This window comes from Eurosta solidaginis, chromosome 1 (assembly GCF_040869045.1).
Source record: "Eurosta solidaginis isolate ZX-2024a chromosome 1, ASM4086904v1, whole genome shotgun sequence".
In the NCBI taxonomy this organism is placed as follows: domain Eukaryota; kingdom Metazoa; phylum Arthropoda; class Insecta; order Diptera; family Tephritidae; genus Eurosta; species Eurosta solidaginis.
Window position 1 is genome coordinate 392,218,690 of NC_090319.1, and position 19,089 is coordinate 392,237,778.

A 19,089-nucleotide genomic window follows, 5' to 3' on the forward strand; every position below is an offset into this window, starting at 1 on the left:
AGTTGAGCCATGAGTGCTACCAACTCAAAAGTGGTTAGCTGTCAAAAAATCTACTACAGAAAACGAAACGAACAGAACTACTATACGGATCAGAAATTGAACCAGATAAATACCAGGATCACAACGTTGTTGTTGCATTTGCATGTTAAATTTCTATCCGTATCTCGCTCAAGTCTCAATGGAACGTAACTTTTGTTTCATGAGTATGCTCAAAACAAAACTAGAGTAATCCAGATCAAAAATGTCTGCTCTAGCTTTTTTGTGGAGTAAGTTAAAGCAGAGAAGTAATTGTCAGTCAGAAAATATAAATTTTTGAAAACTTCAAAAAAACTAGCTTGCAAGTAAAACCACGTTTTAGCATACGTGCATTTTCATTAATTTTGAAGATTAAAAAAAAACCAAATAAATGGAAACTATCGAGATTCAAGCGTTTCATGTCATTTCTGCTGTAAGTTGCTCTATTTCTATTTTGTCAGCTGCCCTACTCTGCTCTGCTCTAACCTGTACAAAATAAAGTAAAAAACGTCACATAAACAATAGTTTATGACTCAACTTGAATATAGTCTAATAGTTTTAAAATTCAATTATGCGAATATTGACACTTGAAACTTCTGGCATATTTTAGTTCATTTGATATTTATACATAAAAGGAATTTACATTGCCCAACTTTGCAGTCCTGTTGATTTTTAAAATTGCCTAGTGTTAACGGGTCGTACAAAAGCAAGAATACCTTGTCAGATGCCGAAAAATGCTGTTTGCAAAGTTGAAAAATTATAAAAATATAAAAATAATATAAAAATTCAAAGGAATTCAGCATTGAAGACAAAATGCCAGGAAGGAAAGAATCTTGTATTCAAATCCAAGCTGCCCGACCTTTTTGATGTAGCAGTGGAAAATGCCATTTCCAAAATGTCGAAGATGTTCGATTTTTGGAAAGTCAGAGAATGAAAGGTCGCAAAGGTCACATGGAAGGTGTCGATAGGAATACTGCTCGAGCTGATCAAAGAAGAGTAGAAAGAGAGAAAAGAAGAGAAGAAGTTTCTGAAAAGGAAGCTGTGAAGTTTTTTAAAAATGTTTCCCTTGATGAGTTTATTTCTGACCAATCTCTTGTATTTTTCGAGTATTTTAACGTCGGAACGGATTTTTTGCCAGAGACTCCAATGTCTAATACTCACAGGTCACTGTAGGCTAAAGAGCCATATGCATAAATTGGGCATATCGGCTAGTAGCCTCTGTCGATTCTGTGATGTCAAAGATGAGTCTGCAGAACACATCCTGAAGGAATGTGATGCAGTGGCGAGACGAAGACTTAGGATCCTAGAATCATCCAAATTAGAAAATAGTCACATACACTCTCTGAAGCCGAGAACCATTCTGGATTTTCTCAGGGAACTCGGCTTGGATGAAGCATTGTAAAGAGAATGAGGTCGCAGTGCTTAACCTCACAACATCTATCTATCTATCTATCTTCCCTTCATTAACAAATTTCTGCACACGACTTCAACATCCAGCATCAGTTATGATAATTCAATCCTTAAAATACTTGAAAACCCCGCAAGAAATCATTTTTATTGTTTCGCACCATTGATCACAATTTAATGTGATGTTGAAGTTGTGTGCAGAAGTCTTTGTATTATCTGTATGACTTATACAGGGAAAGGGCGAACTCTTGATTTGATTGAATTTCAAAAAGCGTTTCTACCCAGCCAGCATTTTTTAAAAATTTTGATCATAAAATATTCAAATATGACACCCCAAGATGATTAGAAACGCTCAAATTTAAAAGTAATTTCTATTCGAAAATTAATGTATCATCGAGAGAAAAATGTACCATAAATGTGATTATTCTTGAAAAATCATTTTTGATTCATGTTTCGAAACGCTTTTTATTCATATTTGATATCATTGTAAAATTGAACTTAATTGTTTTAGAGTAATATTTGACTGATTTTCACAGTCATTTTCTGATCATATTAGTAAACATTTTTCAATCGTTTTAGTTGAGATTTTTGAATCATTTTTGAATACGATTATCATGATTTATTCTTCACATATCATACAAAATAAGATACTACATGATAATCATATTTCATCAGGGAAAGAAAGCATGCGGAAGTGAGCTATGTAGTGGTACTTGTTTATTGTACCACTTAGATATGTTATACGAAAAATTAAATTTATTAGTTATATTTTCTTTTGATTTCAATGAATGTTAAAAATTTTCTTATATCAATTTTAAAATATCATTTTCCTTAAACTTATTTTCAATAAATTATATTATTATTACTGGAATAAATTTATATTAATTGGTTATACTAAGAGCATAACAAGCTATTTAAACCAAAGGTAATTCGCAAATAAACTTGACTGATATACACCTGCGACTACAACATCCAACATCAGTTATGGTTTTCAATATCTTAAAAACGATAATGTACGGGATGTTGAAACCGTATTCAGGTATGCCAAGAGAGTTTCAGTTACTTGGGGTTCAAATAGCTCGCCTTTGTATTGTTCAACCATTATGTATTTTCTGGGAACCCGAAGGTGGAGAAATGATTGGGGACATCTTCGGTTACGAGAAGCATTTACAATATATTTTGTATAAATAAACAAAATTTTATATATTTTCTCTACCCTCATAATTGAAAAATGTGTGTATGTGAAAAAAATAAGAATTTCAATGAAAAGTAAAATTTTAACAAGTATAAAATTTATTGTTCAGTCAACAAAGATAGTCGGGAAAACATTCAGAAAGCTGAATTAGAAACGATTATAAATTTTTCATCACCTAAAGTAAACACATTTGATTAAAATATGATTCCAAAATGTGATTGAAAAACAATATTCAGTTTTTGATCACCAAAGGTATTCATATTTGATTTTTTCTTTTGTTCAATTGTATGATAACTCATTATTTAGTCAGAAAGAGTAATCAAATTGTACTGATGTACTGAGTTATCATACAATTGAACAAAAGAAATAATCAAATATGTATACTTTTGACGATCAAAAACTGAAAAGCATTTTACGATCACTTTTTGGAATAATTTTTGAAGTCCTTTGATGATTAAATTTTAATATTTCATTAAAACCAACAAAAACAATAATCAAATAGCTTACCTTTGATGATCAAAAACTGAATATAGTTTTTCAATCACATTTTGGAATCATATTTGAATCAAATGTGTTTACTTTAAGTGATCAAAAATTTATAATCATTTCTAATTCAGCTTTCTCAATCTTTTCTGACTATATTTGTTGACTGAATTATGAATTTGATACTTGTTAAAATGTTACTGTTCATTTCACTGTCGATGAATTTCTTTCAAGAAAGCACATTTTCAGCTGAGATATGGCGTTTTTAATATTAATTATCAGATAGAGTGTTCTTCATACAAGATTAGCAGACGATATCGGGAATGATTCTATCTCCGGATTATCATCCTTGGCTATTTCGGAGCTATCGTTCCAGAATGATTTCCCAAATAAAAATGTAATTTTCTCCGATATATTTTTTACACTTTTTTGCCTTCCTGCTATGGACGCCGAATCAAACCTAAGCGGCAACGAAGGCTAGGTACGAATTCTCATAGAATTCAACTGAGAGTATTCTAGTAACGCAACTCACGAGTAATAAACTAATCAAGATATTTTCAAACACTAAACTTCCGAATAGTCGTTTAATTTTTAATCAGTAGGCTATTGCTTATGCTGGGTCAGGGAATATCATTTCCAAGCATATTTTATACATACGTTACTAAGTAGAATTCCTTGAAACGTCCCATATAAGGCATGAACAGTACCGAGCTTGTGCATGCCGTGAGCGCGGATAAGAAAGTAAGTATATACAATGGCAAACTTCGCTCCTCACCATTTATAATAACTGTTTTAATATAAAAGAAGGATGTAAATATTGCAGACAGTGTGCCTATTACCAGCAGAATATAAATGAACAATGCATCGCTTATCTTCCTTTTTGAAAAATGTTGTATCAGTGCGTATGCAATTGGACCAATATTGCCAATTTGAACAGCAACGCTGAGGTATGAAGGCAAACTCCAACTTTCGGGTGCTTCTTTTACAAGCAACGGAACTTGAATAAAAGTACCTAAAATTATGCGCATTATACAAAAAAGGTATACATATGTACATATGTATATACTAAAAATATGTATGTCAATGATTTTAATTTACCATTAACGCCAATCCATGTGCCAATACCAAAGAATATAGCCAATAGATCAACTAAAAAATTTCGATTTTTCACAGCATCCGTCATTATATTTGAGAATTTTCTTTGGTGTGGTGGTGGTGGTGGGTCCCTGTAAATAAACACAATTCATTTTTATTAGAATTAAGCCCCGAATTCGATGAAGTAATAATAAATAGGTGTCCAAGCACCTATAGCAGTGTTCATATTAATGACGTGAAGTTGGTGTAAATGGGTTGACGTTATCTACAATTAAACGAAATTTGAAAGCGTTTACTTTATTTTATGACTAATTAGCTAAGCAAACAATACACACCAGTGTAATAATAAACACGATTTATATTATATCTCATCTTATTCAGTTATAATTGCAAAAACTTCACAAATGGGCACGGAATGATTACACTATAAGGCAAAATTACTTTTTTCTAAACCAGAAAAAAAGTTATTTTGTCATTTGTCGAAGTTAAGTAGATATTGGCGTTCAAAGTTCGAAATTGGACCCATGATAATATACTTTTTATAGCATACATATACATATAATCCTTACAGCCGATTTTTCCGATTAGAGGGTTTTTTGTCATAAAAAACTCATAGTTTGCTCATTAAATATGAAATTAAAAAAATATTTTCTTTTTATGTTAACTGAAAGAAAACAAGTGTTTCTTTCAGGGGTCTAAACTGTTATTCCTTTTATAATATAATTCCTTGCAAAACTATTAATTTTGGGCTTTTAATATATTTGGATCAAGATAAAAATTATTTACGGATTTTTATTTTTGGAGTCCGATAGAACTAGTTGAACTCAGACATTTAAAAATAAAAGTCCGGAAATAAAAGTTAAATCCGGACTTTTATTTTTTAAGGCCTAAATAAAGGTCCCGCTTGATAACAAAGAAACGGCTTATCCGAAACAAACAATTTTTTTTTTAATTCGGATAAGCCGTTTCTTTATTATCAAGCCAGGCTTTTATTTTGGCCTTAACAAATAAAAGTCCGGATTTAACTTTTATTTCCGGACTTTTATTTTTAAAAGTCCGCGTTTAACTATTTCTATCAGACTAAAAAAATAAAAATACAGATTTTACTTTTATACTTAGACTTTTATGGAAAAAGTTCGAAAAATAAAAAGGATGCATGATTCGACATGATATTGCTATAGGGATACCTGGGAACTCAAACATTTTCACCTAGAAAAATTTTTTTACCAGGATTTTTTCGACTCCGAAAAAAAATTATTATTTTCCGTCCCTGGTTTCTTTTCTTGTTTATTTATTCGAATAACGAACAAAATAATTTATTCGTCACTCAAATACAATGGGGGTATTCTCTCTGTCTAGAATCCATGGCTCAACTATTATAGTTGAACTATATATGGTTGAAAAAAGAAAGTTTTCCATGGTAATGTCCCACGTTTTCTACACGCAACAACAAAATACATTTGTGAAAAAGTTTCTCCGGTTTCTGTGTAACTAAAATATTGAAACTGAATTTTCAAATAAACATAAACATAACACATTGTAGTGAGCGGCAGTTTTATAAACTTTTAGGTTTGACCTTTGGTACTTAGTACAGATCTTATCGAAAGGATATTATGCCCATATTAGTTTACAACTCAACTTAGTTGGATTGTAATTAAAACAACTCAACTTGAAGACAACTCAACGCCTGTTTGGTTTTACGAATTACAACTTATTTCAGTTGAAGTTGAATTGATGTTGCCAACCTAAAAAAATGATGATTTGACAGATAAATGAACAGCTGATAAATTTGTGGCGGAAATTTTAAGCATTTGCAAAAGTGTTTTTTTTTCTTAATAGCAAAGTGGATACAATATATATATTATAACGACGAAAATTTTGGTGACAAAATTGACATGTCGCGAATACGAAAAAAATCCGCGTGAACACTCCAATCCCTTGGAACTACCAAGCACCAAGTAAGAAAATGTTTAAGTGACAAATGATGAGATTCTAATGAAGTTATTTTGCAGATTGTAAGTTATTTTCGGTTACGTAAGGAAGCATTTTGCTCCTTACTAAACAAAATGAAGGACCATTTCCGTAAACGCGTTCGAGGGACGGCTATATCCCTATTTTAAAATTATGCGCTACACTCCGATTCCTTGCTGACGACAGCTGTCAAAAATGCCGTGGAAATAATTTTATTGTTGGACTGGACATCATCTACAGTCATTAAACAGGTTTAAGATATTATTGAGCAGCATATTTGTGCGAAGTGGATTAAAATCCAAATGGCTGCAGATAAGCAAAGCGCTGCAAAAATCGCATTTTACTCTATAACAGGATTCCCAGAAGTAGTGGGTAGTGACGATGGGACTCACGTTCGCATAACTTCACCTATTTTGGCTGCATCCGAACTGCGGCTTGCCTCGTCGAACTTCGGGATGTCGCTCCATAAGGTCAAAAAGTTTTTCAATGTAATCCTTCGTTGTAACCTTGTTTTTTCTATAAATGTGTACAAAGTTGCTGATTATAGATTTTTTTAAATTAATTTAAAAAGGTCTAATTACCCGCTCTACACTTTCTTTTTAATTCTCTCTGCCCCCCCCCCCCCCCCCCTTCGTTTTTAGAATCCGAAAAAGGAAATTTAAAAATTTATTTCTACTGAACGATATTTACAAAAACCCATAAAATGACCCCGAGAGTCCGAAGTTTGGCGCCCGATCCACAGTTTTTCTGCACAGAGCACCTTTCTGCATTAGTGTGTGCATGTGTAGAGAACAAATCTGGCAAAATACAACAACCAAATGAAAATTTGAACCGATTTTTTTCTTATACCTTTAGACAGAAACAAAATTTTCGTTCGGTTTTGAGAAAAAATTAGGTGGTGGATCGTCTCGTTAAACATTACTTTTTTTCCAAACACCTGCAACATTTTCTATGACAACTGCTGGTAATCAGTTGTCAGATTTTGATATCTTTGCCAACTACACCAACACAAGGTTGTAAACGGTAATGCCTATATCAACATTCAAGTTGATATTTTAAAAAACTTTTATTTTGGTTTGTAATATAAAATTTATGTTTGTTTATTTTTGAGTTTAAATATTTTCCAACTAATTAGAATTTTCTTTTTTTGAAGTTATTCAAAATTTTAAGTTAACACGAAAACTTAATTAAAATTATTTTAAAAATTAAAGTAAAGAGTACAAAGTAGTTAACACTATATTTACTCCCCCTCCAAGAAAATTTGAAACAAACAAATTATTAATTAATATTAAATGTAACCTTTTTTTGTTTTTTGTTGTTTAATGTATTTGTATTTAAATTAGTGTTAATAAGTATGTTTGCTGGTTTAAGTAAATCAATTGAAATATTTTTAATAGTATTTTTGTATTGAATTGTAAATGTTTTATGTTTCTTAGAGATAACTTTAAAAGGTCCTTCATAAGGTGATTCTAAATTAGATTTACGAAGAACTTTAACAAAAACATACTCACAATTTTCTAATTGTTTAGGAACGAAAAAATTTTCTTTGTTATGATGAAAAACTTTAGAACGAACAAGCGAAAAATATTCTCTTATTTTATGAAGAGCGTCATTAGAAAAATCATGTTCTTTATTACTATTTGAAATAATTAATTCACCAGGTATTCTAAGTGTTTGGCCATAAACAAGTTCAGCAGATGAACATTTTAAATCTTCTTTAATAGAAGTTCGTAAACCAAGTAGAATGAATGGTAAAATGTCAGACCAATGAACCGAGTCGTTTGATGCTATAATTGCTGCTTTTAAAGTTCGATGAAATCTCTCTATCATGCCATTTGCTTGGGGATGGTAAGGAGATGTATGAATTTTATGAGAACCTAAAAGTTTAGTTAATTCTGTAAAAAATTTTGAGGTGAATTGTGAACCTTGATCTACTGTAATATTTAATGGTATACCAAATCGTGGTATATAATTTTGAATAAAAGTTTTTACTATAGTATTTGTTGAAATATCTTTAAGCGGATAAGCTTCAGGCCAACGTGAAAATCTGTCAATAATTGTTAAAATATAACAATTTCCATTTGAAACTGGAAGAGGCCCAACAATATCCATATGAATATGTTCAAAACGGCCTGATGGTATTTGAATTTTTTGGATAGGAGATTTAGTATGTCTTGAAATTTTGGATTTTTGACAATTGATGCAAGATGAAGTCCAATCGTTAATCTCTTTACGCATGTTAGGCCAATAATATTTATTTTGAATTAATTTTCTAGTTGTTCTTATACTTGGATGAGATAATGAGTGAATTTTGTCAAATATAATTCTTCTCATAGAATGTGGAACATAAGGTCGAAAAGGTTGTAGAGAAACATCACACCATATATTTAAATTAATAACTGGAATATGAATTTCTTTTAAATAATTTTTAGAATTTTGATCAGAAATGGTTTTTTGTAAAAATGTATCAGTTTGCTGTTCTTTATATAAAGTTTCTAAATTTATATCTTAAGTTGAAATTGTATTTATTTCTGGAATACGGGAAAGTGTGTCGGCAACTATGTTGTCTTTTCCACGTATATATTGAATATCATTTGTAAATTGAGCAATATATTCAAGATGACGTAGTTGACGAGGAGATCTATCTACTTTAGAATTTAGAACATGAATTAAAGGTTTATGATCAGTATAAATTGTAAAAGTTCTACCTTCAAGAAAATGTTTAAAATGTTTAATTGAATTATAAATTGCCAAAAGTTCACGATCAAATGTTGAATATTTAGTTTCTGTTGTAGTTAATTTTCTTGAAAAATAAGCTAAGGGTTCTAGTATATTATTGCTAGTTTGTTGAAGAACTGCTCCAATAGCAACATTTGATCCATCTACAGCTAATGATAAAGTACCATTTTTGTCGAAATGTGTAAGTAAAGTATTTTTAGCAAAAAGTTTTTTAACATTTTCGAAAGCTGTTGTGGTTTCATTTGTCCAATTTAATTGTTTGAGTTTGTTTTTAATTGCATGTGTTAACATTTCATGCAGAGGACTAAGTTCTGTTGCTAACATTTTAATATATCTGTGATAGTAATTTATCATACCTAAAAATTTTTGTAATTTATTTATAGAAATTGGTTTTTCAAAATTTGTTATGATTTCAATTCTATCTAAAGATGGTTTAATACCTTCGCCTGAAATTTCGTAACTTAAAAAATTTAATTTATTTACACCGAGAGTACATTTTGAAGGTTTGATATTTAAATTATATTCTTCAAGTCTTTTGAAAACTGATTTTAAATGATTTATATGTTGATCTTCATTATCACTGGCAATAAGAATGTCATCAATGTATGTAAATACAAAATCGAAATCAGAAAATACTTCATTAATAAAGCGTTGGAAAGTTTGAGCACTGTTTCGTAAACCGAAAGGCATTCTTACGAATTCAAACATTCCAAAAGGGGTAGTTATTGCAGTTTTATGAATGTCTTCTTCTGCCATTGGAATTTGGTGGTAAGCACGCACAAGATCAATTTTGGAAAAAAATTGTTTGTTTTTTAAATCAATTGTTAAATCGTGAATATGTGGTAAAGGATACCGATCTGGTGTAGTAATAAAATTAAGTCTTCGATAGTCTCCGCAAGGTCTCCAATCATTTGGTTCTTTTTTAGGAACGAGATGAAGTGGAGATGCAATAGGAGAATTTGAGGGTCTGCATATACCCGTTTTAACTAAAAATTCAAATTCAGCTTTAGCAATTTTAAGTTTGATTGGATCAAGACGTCTGGGTTTCGAAAATGGTAAAATACCTTTTGTTTCTATCCTGTGAACCGTATGGTGTTTAACTTTTTTAGTATAATCTGGTTCACAGGTAATAGACGGAAATTCATTAAGTAATTTTGAAAACTTATTTTCGACAATAGGAATTTTGAGTGAGAAAATATCAGAAAATCCAGAAGATCCAGCAACTTTAATTTTTGTAGTAGAATCCATTATTTCTTTATTTTTAATATTGACAATAATTCCGAATTTTTCTAAAAAGTTTGCTCCTAAAATTGGTGTATCAATGTTCGCAATAATGAATGGAAATTCAAAATCTCTTCTTAAACCTAAATCAATTTTAAGTAGTTTTGTACCAAAAGTTTCAATTGAAGAACCGTTTGCTGCGGTCAAAGTAAGATCCGAATTTCTTTTATAAATTTTAAATTTAGAAAAAGGAATAACTGATACAACTGCGCCGGCATCGATAAGAAAATTAAGTTTATTGAATTTATCAAATATGAATAGGCGACGAGTAGGTTTAATAATAGTTCCATTATCCGTCACCGTCATAATGGATCGTTTCAGTTTAAATTTTGTTCGCAATTTGAATTATGATTTTGATTAAAATTGCATGGGGGTATACACTTAAGAGCGTTATTCTTAAATTGTTTGTGATACCAACAAATAGTTGTTTGTGAATTAAATTTACGATTGTTTGAAAAATTTCTTGATCTTGAAAAATTTCGAGATTTAGATCTATCTCTATCTTTAGATCTTGAACGGATTTGTAATTGATTAATATCATTAGAAATTTTATTTAAATTTTGATAAATAGCCGTAGTTAATTCAGTTAAATTTTTAACGTATTGTTCTAAAATATTATTATTTATACTTGAGCCTACAGGAGATTTGGAATAATGAGGTTTATTGATTAAATCAAAAAGTTTGTCAGCTAAAATAATAATTTCATCTCTGTTTTGATTATTATTGGAAGTCAAATGAATTTGTATTTCTTGTGGTAATTTACGAATCCACAATTTAAAGAGTAATTCTTGGCTAACTATGGAGTCAGAACCTATAAGTGATTTCATAAATCTGAATAATTCAGATGGTGAACGATCACCAAGTTCAGTTTTTGAAAATAATTGTTCTAATCGTTTTTCTTCGCTAAGAGAAAATCTTTCACATAGAATTTTTTTGATTGTATCATATTTATTAAAAAGAGGAGGAGGGTTAATAACATCTAAAATTTTAGATATAGTATCTCGTTGAAGAGTAATTAGAACATTTTGAAATTTTAAATTATCATCATTGATATTGTTAATTTCAAATTGTCCTTCAACAAGCAAAAACCAGGCATCAGGACAATCTTGCCAAAATTGTGGTAATTTAATAGATTTAGTAGAAGGAAAATTTGTAAAGTTATCTTGTGTTGAAGTATTTTGTGTTGTATTAGAGATGTTGTTTTGTGTTGTATTAATGTTAGAATTTTGAGTTGTATTGTGAGTCATGATGTTATTTGTATGGTTGATATTTTGATTTTCTGAATTTGTAAAATTACGAGTTCGTATTGGTGAACGTAGAACCATATGAAAAGAAATTTAAATGAAAAATTTGAAAATAAGAAAATATTTAAGAATTTTTTGGAAAGGGAGTTAACAATTTAAATACAATATTTAATTTTATATAAAAAATAAGTAAATTAAAATAACTTATATTAAAAATTTTTAAGATATAAAAATAATCATAAAATAAATTTGAAATTTTAATTTAATATTAAAATAAAAATTGTATTTAGAAAAAGTTAAAATTATTTAAAATTTATATTTACGATTTATTGCTATGGAAGAGTTGATTGATAAATTTAAATATGCAATGGCTTTAAAATATAATGATGCTCTTATTTGTGTAGAGGACGTAAAAGATCATGAATGGTTCCAATAAACGGTACACTATATGACGATGTTGCTTGTTGAATGTTAAAATACTTGGATATACGAATGAAATGTAGGGAGAGGTTATTAGTGACACTATTTTGTAGATGAAACTTCCTGAGTAATGCTGGATCAATTTTCCACAGCTGTGGTAGTATTTGAAACAGTGGCAGTATTGTTTTGATCTGGCATTTATTTTTAAAAATTAGTTTTAGCGTATTTACACTTCTCGTTTTAAGTGTAACTTAAAGATATGTTGCAATGTGTTGCGAAAAATCACTCAAAAATTTAATTTTTTTAATTATTTCACAATTTTTTTTGTTGCATTTTTAACTATTTTATTATTTCTATCAAAGTTTTAACAATTAATTAAGTTATTTTTGTTTAGTTCCAGCGGCTGTTATTTTAACAAAATTAGGTGTACTGTTAAACACTCTGCGACAATGGTACATCCTTTATTGGTTGTCTTCTAATGTTTTATCACAATTAATTTAACAGGTTTTTTAAACTTTTGTTATGAGCTTTGGTATATATATATATATAATTAAGTGCGAAAGTTCGGTTTAATTATTCCTTTCGCTTATGTATTAAATGTTCTAGTTCACAAACTACACTGGGTTGTCTTCATTTTTCTTCATATATTTTTAAATTCTGTTTGGCAATTCATAATGACTTGAACCAAATATGTCTTTTATATTTTAGTTTTGCATTTAATATTGACAAGGCGACTGTTGAAGATATATCGAAACTTCTTATTAGCTTCTTTTAGAAGCTACTTTCAGTTAGATGGGAAAAATTGGTTGCGCGGAAGAATTACACCACTTTTGTCAAAAAAGATAAAATATATTGTTCATGAAATTATTGCTATTTAATTGGTTCGATTGAGGATCGCCAATATATCAACATTCAAGTTGATATTTTAAAAAACTTTTATTTTGGTTTGTAATATAAAATTTATTTTTGTTTATTTTTGAGTTTAAATATTTTCCAACTAATTAGAATTTTCTTTTTTTGAAGTTATTCAAAATTTTAAGTTAACACGAAAACTCAATTAAAATTATTTTAAAAATTAAAGTAAAGAGTACAAAGTAGTTAACACTATAATGCCACAAAAAGTTGTTTGATTAGGCAACTTCAACCGACATTGTTTTTACAGGTTGAGTTTTAATCTGTAATACCAAATTGCAAAATTTCAACTGAAATAGAGTTGGGTTGTAAACCGCAATAGGGGCATTAGTATAGGGTCCATTATTATTTACCTACTTGAATTTATATACTATGAATTTATAAAATTAATTTATTATACACACTTTTGTATATGAAATATAAATTTCTTTATTCATTAAAATTTTGATTTTTCAAAATATTAATTAAATAAAAGTTTATATAAATAAAAAGTTAATTATATTATTTAACCACAATGGCGATCCTGTAATAGATATGTAGAAGTTAAACAAGAGCGGGATAGTTCACAACCCTGTGGTACCCCTTGTTTAATTCTTCTGGCCTTAGATGTTACGCTCCTGAATTTCACCGATGTCTGTCGACCAGACAGATAATTTGAGACTTGGAGGGAGGTCCGTTCCAAGTCTTGCAGTAATGTGCCGTAGTTGAGTGTATCAAAATCTGTTGATAAGTCTAGTACGTACTGTTCTGTGGTGGGCTTTTTATTCAATCGGCAATTTATCTGCGTGTTGATGGCGTTTAGCGCGGTGGTAGTGCTATGTAGTTTTCGAAAGCCATGCTGATGATTGGCAAAACGCAAGCTCGCAGTGAAATAGGGAAGCAGAATGGCTTTAAGTGTCTTGGATACTAGCGATAGGCGAGATATCAGACGATAAGATTCTCCTATTTTGGCAAGTTTTTTAGGCTAAGGCTATGCCTTCTGGCCCTACTGCTTTAGATGGTTTAGCATGTTCGATGGCATTTTCAACGTATTTGGTGGTGATAGTAATGGGAGGAGCGCTGTGTTTAGGATTGTGTGCGCGTCCGTCGGCCCGCCGTCTAGATTTGTCAACCGTGAAATGCACTACGTAGTGTTGGCAAAAAGCGACCGCACATTTCTTCGCATCCGACAACACTTTATTGCCGAAGGGCATTGATATTTTGTAGTTGTGCTTTGTCTGGTTTAATAGGGACTTTATAATTAATGGAGATTGTAATCTTTGATCTTCTCCTTCATATTTGTTGCTTTGGATATGTATCAAAATTTGCTTTAGGGCAAAACGAATATGCTGTCATAGTCTAAGGCCAATAACTTTTTCTAAACATTACTTTATTCTTTGATCTTGATTGGCGATTTCAACGAAATTGCCACATACACAATTTTCAAAGTACATACACCAATTAAACTAACTTTAACTTTCAATTACATACAGTTTAAATTCTCATATACATATAGCTACATATCTACTTACGTAAATATATAATGTGTAAAAATTGACTACACCGAAATACATACTTACATACCTGTTCAACAAATATTCGTTGCCAAATTCGTAACCTCCAGTTAAACGCGAAGCTGTTAACCTTTCTGACTGTGATGTCAAACAAACTGAAATTGCTGCGTCTTCACCAAAGCTCGTCAGAGCATTTCCAACTTCCCTCTCATAGTGCCGTTGAAACTGTGCAACCGATGGAAGGCTTTTTTGTTGCTCCAATGGTTGGTGGGAGTCATGAAACAAATCATTCCACTGTTGTTGCTTATATATAGATTTCCCGGTATCGCCATTATCGCACATATCAAAATGATTGTGAATATTACTGCAAGAATTGTTAATATTATTACTGGTAATATACATATACCTATATACATATATACAAGACGCAAAACTTCAATAGTATAAGTAAACATAAGAACAAGTTAAAGATATGGATTGACTGTAATTTCTTTTTCTTTCAGCATTGCTTTTTATTTAAAACTATTGTTAGTTGTTAGTAATAATTATCTATTCATGATATAATTTCGCTACGACATTTTATGGATTACACCAATTTTTCACCTTTTCCCCTAGTTCGGCTTATGCGGCAGTTACCCACCGACGTGTGCCGTACGTAAGGACGTTTGTCGTACGAAGCACGTTTGACCGAACTCTCAAGCCCGTAGGAATCAATGTGTGCGTCTGTGTACATGTACATAACATATTTGTGTGTGTATTGTTTACAGATAAGCACTGTTGCCATTGACCATTTTGCATGTGTGCTTATGGAAACATCAACTTTTTCCAATTTAATTTTTGATATTGTAAAAGGCCGGAATACATATTAAATAAGTATAAATAGATTAAATATTTATAATCAGCACTTTTACATAATTATTTCGAATTATTTCCACAATTTTTCAAACTTTAATTAGGCGTTTTTGCATAAAATTGCAAACGGTCAAAAAATAGCGCACAAAAGTTTACTAGGCAACTCTGTCTAGTGAGAGAGCGATCAGCTGACACGTTCTTACGGAAAAAATCAAAATTGTTTTGATTTCTACGTTAGGCCATTTTAAAAATGAAGCCAAAAACACTTAATATTACATATGTATTAATATATGTACTAACGTCTAAATATTATTTCGAACTTTTCTCTTCGATCAACTCGTTGAATGCTGCGTTTGTTCTCTTGTTTATTATTGTTGCTTATTTATTCTAAAAACGATAAGATATTAAACAAATTGTTTGTATTAGAATTATGCAACGTACAAATCAGCACACTTTGTCATTAATCAGTCTGCTGTTCTATGCTCGAGAGTGCAGTGGAAGGTAATTCTATATGACAGCATGACACTGCTAATACGCATCCAAAAATATCGAGAAAGGGTCAAACGACGCGTTTTGACATCAGTATTAATAATCTTAAGCCGGAAAATAAAAACTTCAACTCGTTCCAAATATATTAACGAAAAACCGAAAAACGACCGGCGGGTTCCTCCGAAACCGGGGGTGGTATGCATAGTATTTTTGCGCAGAACACCTTCTGCGTTGGCGGCCTTTTGGATGCATATTAGCAGTGTCATGCTGTCGTATAGAATTACCCAGTGGAATAGCTAATAACGTAATGCCACTAACTGTTACCAAAAATTATGTCTACGTTTTCCTCTTTGGGTTGTTCAGTGTCTTCAGGCACAATTGAATGACAGTTTTTTATTATTGTTGCTTGCCCAATTGATTGATGTACCCTGCAAAAATCGTTGGATCATGTGGGCCCCACTGGAGTACTTTCCATTATACTCTACTGTAATGCAGCAATGGACCAACTCATGTTTATACACGAACATATTATAAGTCGATCATTGCTCGTTTTTAACGATTGTAATCACTACACGATGTTTATTGGAATGTGGGTACTCGATGGATTACTCTGATGTGATGCGGAGCTGGAGTATATGGTCCAGTCCTAGGACATCGCAATGTTAATTGGACCATATTCTTTATGAATTGTGGATAATTTTGGAGCACTCGGTTGGTCCATAGCGAGTACTCCATACATGCATGCATGGAGTACTCGCGATTTTTGCAGGTTACATACATACCTACATGTGAGTGGCTCTACAATTAAAAAATCTCTGTATATCCAAATAGCAACAACCACCTTAAACCCTGAATGTAGAATAACTCTGCCGAATTTTTCGCAATTCAAATTTCCAAAACCATTATCTGACCATCAACTCACTCATAAATCATAGTGTACAAGTATGGGTACACTATGTCATAAATTTTTAATTAAAATTTTCTGTTCGCATTCAATTAAAGTGTTTCGCAATCAAACACGCACAAGTAATACATTTTTAAAAACATAAACAAAATCAGATGTCGGAAGAGTACAAGGTGATGGCGCGTGATACATGATGAAAATACACAAACACACAAAACTTAATTTTTGGTCGTTTTCATATACTTCAAATAACTTTTTCCGATGCCTTTTCCCGCATGTGTGTGAACGACAAGTAAAAATCTAGTTGAGAGGTCCACAGCTAATACGCTACCCAAAATATCGAGGGACGTGTCAAACGACGCGTCTTGACATCAGTATTAATAATCCGAAGGCGCAAAATATAAATATATATTACCGAAAAATTATCCGCGGGTTCCTCCGAAACCGGAGGTGGGATCCAAAGTATTTTGGCGCAGAACACCTTTCGGTAATTCTTTACTTTAGGGTACAACTGGTAAAACTCGTCTAAAAATATCGGGAGAGGTTTTCAAAAGACGTGTTTTGATCCCAGGACCACGAATCCGAAAGCGGAAATTCAAAATTTCGGTCAAAAGATATTTCCAAAAAACCGAAAAATGACCATGGAGCGCACCGAAACCGGGGTGGTATCCATAATATTTTTGCGCAGAACACTTCTACATAGACGGACTCCGGCCGCGCTTATAAAAAATACCCTGGGTGGGTCCAACAGCGGTTTGAAGATCAAAGTATATCCGCGCAAAACATTTATATTCACTTTTTTTTGTGGGTGCGACATTACAACAACCACATGAAAATCGCCAACTTCAACTGCAAATATCTTCGGACAGAGATTCAATTTTTCTTTTCCGCCTTTGGGTTATTGTTGTCGAGGTCAATACACGTCTTTTGACACCTCTCTCGATATTTTTGGTAGCGTATTAGCAGTCGACCCCTGTGTTGTTGTTGTTGTAGCGATAAGGTTGTCCCCGAAGGCTTTGGGGAGTGTTATCGATGTGATGGTCCTTTGCCGGATAAAGATCCGGTACGCTCCGGTACCACAGCACCATTAAGGTGCTAGCCCGACCATCTCGGGAACGATTTATGTGGCCACATTAAACCTTCAGGCCATTCCCCCCTCCCCACCCCGAAGTTCCATGAGGAGGTTGTGGTCGCCAGAGCCTCGTCTGTTAGTGAAAAAGGATTCGCCGCGGATAGGTGAGGTTGACAATTGGGTTCGGAGAAGCTATATATTGCGCTGGCAACCTGAAGGGTTGCGTTAGACAACCCCTTGCATCTGGTATTTTAGTCTCTTACGACAGGCATATCTACCGCGGAACGAAACTTAAAAGTATAAAAACTCTAAATAATAATTTACAACAGAGGTCGACTGCTAATACGCATCCAAAAATGACGCGTCTTGAAAACTCCTTAGCACCACCACCGCGCTAAATGCCATTAGCACCCAGATAAATTGCTAGAACAGTACTCGCTGCGCCAAACCTATCAAAAGCTTTTGATACGGTCAACCATGCCACGCTACTGCAAGACCTGGAAGGGTCTACCCTTCCCCCATGTCTTAAAAGGTGGACCGCAAATTATCTGGGTCAGGCATCGGTGCAAGTTAGAAACGAAACATCAAAACCAAGAAGAATTAAACAAGGGGTGCCACAGGGTGGTGTCCTATCCCCACTTTTGTTTAATTTCTATATATATAAGCTACCTTGGATATGTAGAAATTAAACAAAAGTGGGGATAGGACACCACCCTGTGGCACCCCTTGTTTAATTCTCCTTGGTTTTGATGTTTCGTTTCTGAATTGCACCGATGCCTGCCGACCACCCAGACAATTTGCGATCCACATTTTAAGACATGGGGGAAGGGTAGACCCTTCCAGGTCTGGCAGTAACGAGCCATGGTTGACCGTATCAAAGGCTTTTGATAGGTCTAGCGCTACGAGTACTGTTCTATGGTGGGGGTATTGATTCAAACCGCAATTTATCTGGGTGCCAATGACATTTAGCGTGGAGGTAGTGCTCAAATCCCTTGGTGGCAGTAAGAGTGCTTGCCAAACACTGCCGAGGGGCGACCCCACTTAGAAAGATGTTCTTCTAATTGAAAAACCTCGCTTCTAAAATTTTGATTTTGCTTTTGCCCGGGCCTGAACCCAGGATCTTCGGTGTGGTTTCCTACGCCGATGACTGCACAATAATGGCCACAGGCCCAGGCCCAAAGATCGATGCGCTATGCAATAAAATAACCGGCTACCTCCCTGATCTCTCCAGTTTTTTCGCCTCGTGAAACCTGGCATTATCACCGACTAAATCTTCCGCGACCTTATTTACAACGTGGACGCCCCAAATGTCGACCATTTTGAACATCCACGTCGATGGCACTACGCTACCGACTGTCCTACACCCCAAAATCTTGGGTGTGACGTTTGATCAGGATCTACATTTTGGTGAGCACGCAGCCGCAATTGTTCCGAGAATTCAGAGCCGTAACAAAATCCTCAAATCCCTCGCTGGCAGTACTTGGGGAAAAGATAAAGAAACGCTCATGACTACATAC

General features: G+C 32.8%; 1 protein-coding gene across 7 annotated transcripts in view; it reads right to left on the reverse strand.

The window, feature by feature from the left end:
* Positions 1 to 19,089, reverse strand: part of Rift (Riboflavin transporter) — a 33,058-nt gene that overhangs the window by 12,782 nt on the left and 1,187 nt on the right. The window contains exons 1-5 of one of the 7 annotated variants that reach the window (XM_067763575.1): positions 16,519 to 18,003; positions 15,408 to 15,494; positions 14,326 to 14,619; positions 4,199 to 4,326; positions 3,758 to 4,112 (exon numbers count right to left, since the gene is read on the reverse strand). In XM_067763575.1, coding sequence (XP_067619676.1) covers positions 3,758 to 4,112; positions 4,199 to 4,326; positions 14,326 to 14,597 — 755 coding nt within the window. In that variant the 5' untranslated portion in view covers positions 14,598 to 14,619; positions 15,408 to 15,494; positions 16,519 to 18,003. The other 6 variants (XM_067763573.1, XM_067763572.1, XM_067763574.1 and 3 more) reach the window with 6 other exon arrangements.